General features: G+C 42.3%; 1 protein-coding gene across 6 annotated transcripts in view; it reads left to right on the top strand.

Moving 5' to 3' along the window:
* Window positions 1–9593: 9593 nt before the first annotated feature.
* NCAM2 (neural cell adhesion molecule 2) overlaps window positions 9594–11344 on the top strand; it is a 506280-nt gene continuing 504529 nt past the window's right edge. For 4 of the 6 annotated variants that reach the window (XM_026446625.2, XM_026446624.2, XM_026446627.2 and 1 more), the window contains exon 1: window positions 9691–9894. In XM_026446625.2, the coding sequence (XP_026302410.1) occupies window positions 9840–9894 (55 nt within the window). In that variant the 5' untranslated portion in view covers window positions 9691–9839. Of the gene's footprint in view, window positions 9895–11344 lie in introns of all 6 variants that reach the window. The other 2 variants (XM_026446626.2, XM_023227524.3) reach the window with 2 other exon arrangements.

Raw genomic sequence — 11344 nt, 5'->3', positions numbered from 1 at the left:
TTTGCTCTTAAAAGAGATTATACTATTCAAAATGTTTCTGAGAAGGCTGGGCACAGTGGCTTATGCCTGTAATCCTAGCACTTTGGGAGGACGAGGGAGGTGGATCACTTGAGGTCCAGAGTTCAAGACCTTAACCTGGCCAATATGGTAAAACCTGTCTCCACTAAAAATTCAAAAATTAGCTGGGTGTGGTGGCACGCACCTGTAGTCCCAAATACTTGGAAGGCTGAAGAGGAAAATTGCTTGAACCTGGGAGGTGGAGACTGCAGTGAGCCAAGATCGTGCCACTGCACTCCAGACTGGATGACAGAGCAAGACTCCGTCAGAAATATACACACACACACACACATACACACACACACACACACATATATATGTGTATATATATGGTCATACGTTTTTGCAAAACTATTTTCTAGTAGTCTAAGAATGTAATCTATATTATCTTCAAAGCTTTGTGGATAGAGATATTCACACTGTGGTTTATTCATCATAATAATTAAAATTACAGATAAATGTTTAATGTCTTAGTATATATAAGAATATATATAAAAACTATATGTACGTATATTTTGAATATATATTTCTTATATATAAGAAATGGGAATAGATTCTTATATATAAGAAATATATATATTCAAATATATATATATTTCTGAGAAGAATATGGGGTGAAACAGGCTTCGGTTTTGGAGAAGCAAGCAAATTGTTCATTTTTCTAGAGATTCAGGGAGCTGTTCTTATACTCAGCCTAAGAAAGGACAGTTTAGAGAGTTTAGAGTAGAGTTCTTGAGTCTGACATTTTGGACTGAACAATTAACTGTTGTGAAGGGCTCCTGTGTGCATGAGATGTTTAGCAACACCTCCCGCCTCTTCCCACTGGATGCGAGGAGCACCTTCCTCCCAGTCATGGCAATACAAAAAGTCTCTAAATACTGTCACGTTTCAAGGGGCACGAAACCCAAACTTGAAGCTCTGGGTTAGAGAAACTCTTCTTTGGGATGTAATTGGTGCCTAAAAATTTCATGGGACCAAGAAAGGAATCCATGAAGGGACTCTGTATAGGGAATCAACGTAGCCAATAGTCTCCAAGACAACTGGTAGGTATTCATTACTCAATACTGGGTTTCCCTCTAATAAGTTATTGTGTCTCTGTTATTCTCAATCTTTCCATAAGTTGTAATAAACATCTTTGCGACCCGGCGCGGTGGCTCCCACCTCTAATCCCAGCACTTTGGGAGGCCGAGGTGGGCGTAACACGATGTCAGGAGACCGAGACCATCCTGGCTAACACGGAATCCCGTCTCTACTAAAAATACAAAAAGTTAGCCGGGCGTGGTGGCAGCGCCTGTAGTCCCAGCTACTCGGGAGGCTGAGGCAGGAGAATGGCGGGAACCCGGGAGGCCGAGCTTGCAGTGAGCCGAGATCGCGACACTGCACTCCAGCCTGGGCGACAGAGCGAGACTCCATCTCAAAAAAATAAAATAAAATAAATAAAATAAAAATAATATAAATAAATAAATAAATAAATAAATAAATAAATAAATAAAGTGTCTTTGCTTGAGCCCTGTCCTCAGGACAGGAAGGCAGGCAGATGTGTACAGGCTTCAAGTGAAGTCATACAGAAGGAAGGTACAGCCTGGGGAAGCCTATTATAATATGGCCAAAAATAAGGGACAGCCTGGGGAAGCCTATTAAATATGGCCATAGAGTAGAGCAAAGATGGGGCCGGAATGAGAAGCGGCTTCCTGATCTTGTGTGTGAAACGTGCCAACATTCCTCAGGCATCCTCAGAGATCCCTAGTAGCAAATGGATGGGGATACTTAGACTTTACCTGTGTGGATGTAGTATGGAAAGTTGACACTGGTGAACTAGAAGACCTGAGAACTTTTGGTTACCCTAAATTATAGAGTTTTGCAACATCTCCTAAAAAGTACAGTGGGAATTCCTGGATTCTAGAGAAGAAGAATAAGGTTTACAAATATAACATATTAAGGTGGAGATGTCCTTCAGTACACCTTAAATTTGACAAATATGAATATGAAAATTTATCTACAGCCTGACAATTGAAGATGATTAAAGGTAGATATTACAGAATGGAAACTCTCTAGATTAACTAACAAAATATAAAATAAAATATAGTAAACAGTCAATGTTGATAGAAATAAAGTGTTTTCACATCTTCCAGATGACAGGGTAAATTATATAGTTTGGAAATCAATTTAGGCAATGTGAATTCATTACCTACAAATGGTCATACGTTTTTGCAAAACTATTTATTTTCTAGTAGTCTAAGAATGTCATCTATAATATCCTCAAAGCTCTGTGGATAGAGATATTCACACTGCGGTTTTATTCATCATAATAATTAAAATTACAGATAAACGCTTAATGTCTTAGTCTAGGAAAATTGTTAAGAATATTAGATTCAGTCCATGTCAGCAAATTAATTCATTAAATTTATGTTTGTAAAAGTTAATAGGCAAGGCGTGGTGGTTCACGCCTGTAATCCCAGCATTTTGGGAGGCCGAGGTGGGCAGATCACCTGACATCAGGAGTTCGAGACCAGCCTGACCAACATGGAGAAACCCCGTCTCTACTAAAAAATACAAAGTTAGTTGGGCGTGGTGGCTCATGCCTGTAATCCTAGTTACTCTGGAAGCTAAGGCAGGAGAATCGCTTGAACTCGGGAGGCAGAAGTTGCAATTAGCTGAGATCACGAGTCATTGCACTCCAACCTGGGCAACAAGAGTAAAACTCTGCCTCAAAAAAAAATAAATAAATAAAAATGTAAATGTATTCCCTTTACAAAACAAAATATAAAGATGTCAAATCGTATTTCCTCGTTATGTTAAGAAAATACATGTTTATATGAAAGACTGGAAGAAAATATGCCAAAATGTTCAAGAGATAGCCACTGTCTGGTTGATAGGGCATGGACAGGCCTAATTTTGTTTTATAACTAGCATGCCAGAATTTGAGAAGAGTAAACATTAATTTATAAATAAACAGGCACAGCTATTTAATTTTATTTTTTATTATATTATTTTATATAGCCCAGCTATTTCTTGTGAAGTCAATTTCTTTCATAGGTGTTGAGTTTCTTAATTTTAGAAAGGGTGTGAAATCCAGTAACAGGTGTTAGGTACATAATTATTTAAATATGAGGACCAATCATAAAGAATGTTGGTAGGGGGAATATATTATTTTCTTAAAAATGAGTTAAGATTATTTCATGTAGATATAAAGTATAAGAATTTTCCCCAAAGCATTAAAATTAAAAAAATATATGTATCTAAATAATGTGCCTTGGTGGATTATTAGGTGGAATATTAGTCGTTTGTGGTTATATAGGAAAGAATCCTATTTCTACCACTAGCTTGCCTTTTACTAATAGAACTGCTTATCTAAGTTGAAAATTAATGGAAGCACATCTCCGTTGAAAGAACCAACTGATCCTACCCACTAAGAGATTTTTGAATGAAATGCCTAATTTTATTGCCCTGGCAAAATGCAATTGATTACTATTGTGTCCTATCAGATCTATACTTGTATTGGATCTGTTGTCAGTGACGAAGGATTTATTGTTACCTGGTATGTGATAACTCCCCTCCACATGGAAGGATTTGTGCAGACATCACCTTGGTCGATATTACCTATGGACAAAAATATGGTTCCTGAGTGCTGTGATCAATAATTGGGCAACCTAAATATCACATCATGATCCTTGTCATATCAAATAGGTTCATGGCTATCCATTGCTTGATTCCTTTTTCCTATCTTACTTTGTCCTGAATATATTCCTGAAATTGTATCAATGACTGTTTTGTTAACATGTTCTAGGTTTGTTAAGTTTTCTGCTCTGTCCATCATTGTATTTCCCAGGGATGTCTTGGTGAGGAAAAATACAATATCCCCCTAGAGTTAAGAAAATATTATTCTGGGAAGTGGCAAATTATAGGCAGTTATTGCATAATTTCTGAGCGAAGTGAGCAGTTATTTGCCCAGAGGGAGCATGAAGTAGCCATGAAAGAAAATGACCCCATGTATCTTGGAAGAAATTAAAAAGTAAGAATCTGTGACAATGAGGGTGCCTCAGTACCATAAATCTGCCTCTTCCCTTTCTTAATTTCAAATAGAACAGCTAAGAAAGGAAAACATTTTAAAAGAAAGGTGTTAAAATCTAAAACCTATTGTTAAAGTATCTGCTGTTATATGCTCACAAATAGCCTGGTAAAGGCTCTAAAATGTTGTGTCAAGAAGTTTAAAATTATTTTCAAAGACACGCTTATTAGAAAAAAGTGGCATTAATGGAGAGGGGAAGGCAGTAGCAGGACCATCTATTTATAGAGGTTTTAGACTATCTGTCTATATATACGCTGGATATTTTTCTTCCTTTGTGGCAATAAGAAAAGTCAAAACAGGCAATTTTCTAGACAAGTAAATGAATAGTTATAATGGCTTGTGACATCTTAAAAAGATAAATGATCACACAGAATGCCCTATTTCTTAATAGTATGATCTTAACACATATGAATTCTGTCAACGGAGAGATTAAACAAATATAACATCAGAAATACACAAATAAAAATAATGTTTAAGTACTATCCACAGCACATCATTCATGCCTAGGCTCTATGTGTACATTATATATCTGCATGCTTTTTGCAAGAGCAGATTGCAAAAGTAAGAAACAGAATCTCTCTGAGAAGATAATTTCCACATACAATGTGCCTTATCGTTTTCTGTCTCTCTGCTACTCCTTTATGTTCATTTTATTGATTCTTTTAAATCAAATTTATCTGCTTTCGGTTAATCATGCATCCAGTCCTGTTGGTATTTCTTACTACTCAGCTTTTCATAGATTCCTGAGTTTTGTTCAACTGGCTCTTATTTTTATAAATGAAATAACTATCACCCCAACTATGCCTCTGATACATTTCCTCGGATAGATGAAGAAGTGGATAAATTGTCTTACATGTAAATTATGAGCTACCTAGAGGAGGGAGGATGCGTTTCTATACCTTTTATATCCTACACTACACATGGCTTACTCATGTTCATAGATTTGGTACATTCAATAAAAGTATTCAATGTCTACATAATAGAAAGCACTACTTTCAAATGATGGAGGGGAATAGTGAGAAGAGGCAATTTTTCTACATGGTGTCCTCACATGGTCAATCTATTAAGAAGAAGAACTGACTAAGGCAAATGTCAGGCTGCACATTACTTTGTCACTGCAATGCTAAATAAATGTGCATCTGATAGAGCCCTGGAGAGGCACTTCTACTTTTGGCTAAGAAGCAGTTGAGGCAAGTTTTTTTTTTTTTTGAGTATATGACACTCTGCTATTGAGTCCTTATGGTAACATAAATCTAGGCTAAAGATGGAGAAAAACTTTGAAAGCCTTAGAATTGTCTTAGTTCATTTTGTGCTGCTGTAACAGAACACTACAGACTGGGTAATTTATAAACAATAGAAGTGTATTCGGTTCACAGTTTTGGAGTCTGGGAAGCCCAGGTCGAGGGATTACATCTGGTGAAGGCTTTCTTAGCTGCATCATTACATAGTGGAAGGAATCACAGAAACGACAGAGTATGTTCAAGAGAGTGAGAGATGGAACCCACAACCATAGACCCTTTTATAGTCAGCATGAATCCATTCATGACAGTGTAGCCCTCTAGACCTAAATACCTCCTATTAGGCCACACTCCCAACATTGTTGAACTGGGATTTCAGTTTCCAACACATGCTTTTTGATAGACGCATTCAAACTGTAATCCTCATGTGGGCCTACGATTCACCATCAGGCCTATAGCCCGGGATGGAGAGAGCCATCCTAAGGTTTTCTGACTATGCATGCCAGGACTTATATTGTGAGAGGCTGTGAATATCAGGTTTGTTAGCATAACTCTCTCCCACCTTGCATTTTACACTCTGTACTTTTTTCAAATTAGACTTCTCTCTGCTCTCCACACATGCTGTGTGGTTTCACGCCCCCAGGCTTTGCTTAAGTTTTTCTCTGCCCTGCCCACGTCCCTACCTATCTTATTTCTCCGCTTTCTTCAAAGCTTCATGAATCCTTTCTTAATCCTCTATTCAGAAATGATCCCCTCCTCTTATGTCACAATAGCAGGGCATTTTCACTTTTCTTATGGTGTTTTTTAAAAACCTGATTTATATGATTGAATTGTGTACTTATGCCTGATATCTTCAACAAGTGACTATTAACGAATTGAGGGGCAGGATCAATAGCTGTATCACCTTTCTTTGTATATTCCTGAGTATCAAGGGTTTGTCCATTTATCTTTTCCATACACACAGACGCTCTTTCTCTCTCCCTTCCCCTCTCTCTCTCTCTCTCTCACACACACACATACACACACACAAGTTTGGACACAGCACAGTCTTACGATACAAACTTCTTTTTTTTTTTTTTTTTTTGAGACGGAGTCTCGCTCTGTTGCCCAGGCTGGAGTGCAGTGGCCAGATCTCAGCTCACTGCAAGCTCCGCCTCCCGGGTTTACACCATTCTCCTGCCTCAGCCTCCCAAGTAGCTGGGACTATAGGCGCCCGCCACCTCTTCCGGCTAGTTTTTTGTATTTTTTTAGTAGAGACGGGGTTTCACCATGTTAGCCAGGATGGTCTCGATCTCCTGACCTTGTGATCAGCCCATCTCGGCCTCCCAAAGTGCTGGGATTACAGGCTTGAGCCACCGCGCCCGGCCGATACAAACTTCTAATCAGAAATTTCATTTGTGTCTGATAGATAATTGCTATCATCTCCCTAACCTCACTCTAAGAAGATTTAATATCTAAATTACCTTACAGGATTCCAGTCAAATTTTCCTCTGCCATGGTTTAACCCATTGCCTGACACAAAAGTAATTTCACTTTTTTGTTTATTTGTTTTTTTAGACAAAGACTTACTCTGTCGCTCAGGCTGGAGTGAAGTGGCACAATTTCAGCTCATTGCAACCTCCGCCTCCTGGGTTCAAGCGATTCTTCTGCCTCAGTCTCCTGACTAGCTGGGACTACAGGTGTGTGCCACCACTCTCGGCTAATTTTTGTATTATTAGTAGAGACGGGGTTTCACCGTATTGGTCAGGCTGGTCTTGAACTCCTGACCTTGTGATCCACCTGCCTCAGCCTCCCAAAGTGCTGGGATTACAGACACGAGCCACGCCCAGCCTGAAAGTAATTTGACTTCTAATAACACAGAGGTGAATTCAGTTGTCAATATTTCCACCTGATCAACAGGTGTGCGTGTATGTGTGTGTATGATAGGCACTTGGCCACTCCCAGTGTCAGGTTGAAAAATTGCAGGTTGTGTGAAGATGCTATTTGACACAGGGAGTATCCTTTTAACTCTCTTCTGTGATTGTGTGTGTGTGTGTATGTGTGTGTGTATGTGTGTGTGTGTGTGTTGCAGTCATTCTTTGGTATCTCCAGGGGGACTAGTTCCAGTACTCTCACAGATCCTTGGGTGCTCAAGTCCCTTATATAAAACAGCATAATATTTGCATATAACCTTCTCCTGCATATTACATCATCTCTGGATTAGGCGTAATACATTATATAATGCAAATGTTTTGTAAATAGTCACTTTGCTCTATTTTTTTAGTTATGTTATTTTGATTGCATCGTTTCATTTTTTAAAGTTATTTTTCATCCATGGTTGGTAGAATCTGAGGATGCAGAACTGTGGACGCAGAAGGCCTACCGGGTAGCATTTATCAATGCCCAAGAGATATAAAGAATTGGAGTAAATAAATGAGTCACTGGTCTTTCACATCTATAAATGGGTTACTTCCACCCTTTCCTGCAAAGAGCTGACCATGAGCTTACTTCAGTGTGGTTAGCACATTCCAGAACCAGTAAAGGGTGTGAGAAGAGTACCTTGGCAAAATAACTTTCTACATACATTGTCTGCTATGAGATCAAGAAGAAAGAAGAGGTTCTCCTGCTGTGAGGTGCTGAGAGGGCGGTTGCTTTTCAACCATGGTGTGAGTTGAGGGCCGCCTTTCCCCTCCTCTCTTCCTGATAACCCCATCCCAGGATGCCAAGTGGGTGAATCATCTGTATAAAGCGCTCTGCCTGGGGAGGACAAATCGCAGACAGTATCTCCCCTATGCATGTTAGCCTGTGTCTACTCTTGCCCCCTGCCCTCCCTGAAGGCAATGCAACGTCCATTTCGGCATGAAATCCTCAGGCTGGGGCTGGATTCTGAGCTCTACAACATTTCTATATCCTCCCCACCCCCTCTATTTCTATGTCCTCACTGATAAGGAAGGAGCTAGGGTCCTTGTGGAGTCTGGGGCGGGGCAGTTGAGTTCTCTAAGGAGCCAGAGGGAAAGAGCAGATGAAAGAACCCATTGTCAGCTTTTGCAGGTCGCGGTAACCCCTGGCCATATTGACATGGGCTCCCCCGGGCCGGGCCGGTGATTCTGCCTCTTACCGCTCTTGCAGGAGAGGTGAGGTTAGTTTCACAAACGTTTTCCTACCCTTCTAGGAGAAATAACGATAAGCCCCAATCTTAAGGAGCAGAGAGTTAGTTCTGGGCGCTTGCCACGGCTCCCTCACTTCAATTTACACTTTCACACACACGCGGGTACGTGGGCATTGGGGGTAGGGCACTGATCTGGGGAAGGTTCCACCCACCCCCGCCCCCCGCCCCAACTCATCTTTGCACATTTGCAGTCCTCCCTCGGTGCACCCCTGGCGGGGATCTGGCAGTGCAGCTCCCTGGAACCGAGGGCAGAGCCCGCGGAGTGAGGCCAGGAGAGACTTCAGGCCTCTAAGGACATAGTTGAGGCGGAGGCTGAGTTGAACGCAGCTCCTTCCGCGGCTCGCCTCCTCCCCAGTGTCTCTCCCTTAAGGTGCCGTTCCCAACAGTAATGGGTCGAGATGTAGAGGAAACACTCTGTACATTATTTTTCCGCCCACCCTTTAGCGCCTGAGGAGATAGACAGTGTAGACTTTAGGGTACAATTGCTTCCCCTCTGTCGCGGCGGGGTGGGGAGCGTGGGAAGGGGACAGCCGCGCAAGGTGCCAGCCTGCTCCAGGTTTGAGCGAGAGAGGGAGAGGGAGGTCCACGAAGAGACAAGAATCTCCCTCCTCCCACGCCCAAAAGGAGTAAGAATCGCGGGGCACACCGCCCGCCTCCAGATCCCCCATTCGCGTTGAGCCGGCGCGCGCTCGGGGCGTCCGCCTGCAGTATCAGCATCAGCATCAGCATCTGCATCAGCATCAGCTCAGCTCAGTTCAGCTCAGCATCAGCTCAGTTGCCCCGAGGCGGCTGGCAGCTGTGAAGGAGCTCCAGGCGGACCCCATCCCCACGCCCTTCTCGGCTCAGGGAGTCCATGAACGTGCGAATGGCCGGCGGGCGAGTGGCGCCTTCGCGATCGCAGCTGCCCCTCTAGTTGGAGGCACCGGGGACCGAACCTGTGGCTTCCAGCTCGACTGCGGACGAATCCCGGGGCCGCGAGCCTCGCGGGAGAGCGGCCGCCGTGCGGCGCGGAGGGATACGCCTCGGCCGCACCTCCCCTCGCCGCGCCCCCGCCCCGCCGCCCTCCCCTCCCGGCTCTGCTGCTGCCGCCGCGGCGGCCGCTGCTGCTGCTTCTGCCGCCGCTGCCGCCGCTGCTGCCTGGATATAGTGCGGCAAGAGCGGAGCTTGCAGTCACTTTGCGAGGAGGAGCGCGCGGACTGCGGGCGGCTGGGGCACCGCGGAAGCGGCGGCGGCGGCTCTCGCAGAGGCGGCCGGGGCAGCGAAAGATTCTCTCTCCAGGGCTGGACTTACTAACTTTCAAACTGTCCACCGGTGTCACGTCCTGAACATGAGCCTCCTCCTCTCCTTCTACCTGCTCGGGTTGCTTGTCAGTAGCGGGCAAGGTAGGAGTGTGGTGCTTTATTGCATTTACTTTCCCTCCCCCTTCCACCCGGTCAAGAGAGGCAAAGAGGGAGGCGCAGGAAGAATTAAATGAAAGAACTAAAGTTACAGTTATTGTTGTTATTATTATTTTGGTTCTTTCTCCTAGCTGACTCTAAAATTGTATCTGTTGTGTGGAGACCCTTGAGAGAAGGGAAAATAGGGAATTGGAGAGGGCAATCAGCAGGATATCCAGGGAAACCACTTCTTCTTCTTCTTCTTCTTTTTTTTTTTTCTCTGGGATTTTGGCTTTCTCTTATTTTCATTATCAAAAATTGGATGAGTGTGTTGGTGTGTGTTAACAGTGAAATATCTGAGGTTGCGGAAAGAAAGGGCACGATGGTGTTTTACAGAAGCAGCAAAAACTATCAGCGTTAAACTCATTTGCAGAATATCTGTTGTGTGCAAGACATTCGATTCTTGGAGACTCTTTTTTTTTTCCACCCCTTTCCCCAAACCCTAATTCCTGACCATGAAGTGAATGATGATGGCTTATTTCTGTTGGAAACTAAGAGAGGGGCCATGGATATTGTGTGTAAGAAAGCAAATGGATAAAACTGGGGATGTGTTGCAGTCATTCATTTTGACCCCAACCCCTTATTAATACAGAAAGGTGGAATAATTTTATAACATTACATTGTAATTACACCTGTAAGGGATTTCTGGGGTTGTGGGAGAACTGGTGGGAGCTTTTATCTCTTAAAAAAAAAAAAAAAAAAAAAAAAAAAAAGAATAGCCTGGTAGAATAACCTGAGAGGGAATTTGTGGAAGCTGTCACTGTTTGTCTCTAGAGAGATAGATATTAATTTATCCGGCTGTTTAGAGAGTAAATATTCACATGAAATATATTTACAATAAATGGAAGCATTTTCAACTGTCCAGACAAGTTTGGACGTTTAATTAGGGACACAAAATGCTAAAATATGCATTGGTGAAAGTCTTTAAAGGAAAAATAAAATAGCGCTAATTTTAAGATATGTAATGATTGCAAAGAATGTTATGTTGTTAGTGTTGCATGAAATTGGTTTTTTAAAAGAATATAATAAATTACAAGACAAGTTAAAATATCCCCACAATATTCAGTTCTAAGCATTTTTAGCCTCTTCTGTATTGCTCGTTTAGTCCAGCAGGGGGTGGTAGAACTCCATTTTAAGCCCAGAAGATGGTTGTTTCTGCTCTTCCACGGAGTCCTTCTATCATTCTTCAGCAGGGCTTGACATTTTGGATGTGAAGCCTGCCTTTCTCTGCCCTTCTCCTCCCCACAGCTATAGTGTTAGTGGCTGATGAGACACGATTGGATGCAGATTTAATGTTCAGAAATTAGTATGCAAATGTTGGAGATTCCTATAGTTTGTAAAGTGTCTTGATGAGATTCTGCTCGTTTTCCCTTCCTAACATAGAGTATGAAATATT

Source organism: Piliocolobus tephrosceles, chromosome 19 (genome assembly GCF_002776525.5).
Source record: "Piliocolobus tephrosceles isolate RC106 chromosome 19, ASM277652v3, whole genome shotgun sequence".
NCBI lineage: Eukaryota > Metazoa > Chordata > Mammalia > Primates > Cercopithecidae > Piliocolobus > Piliocolobus tephrosceles.
Note: the sequence above shows the minus strand (reverse complement) of the source record. Positions and strands in the feature narration are given on the sequence as shown.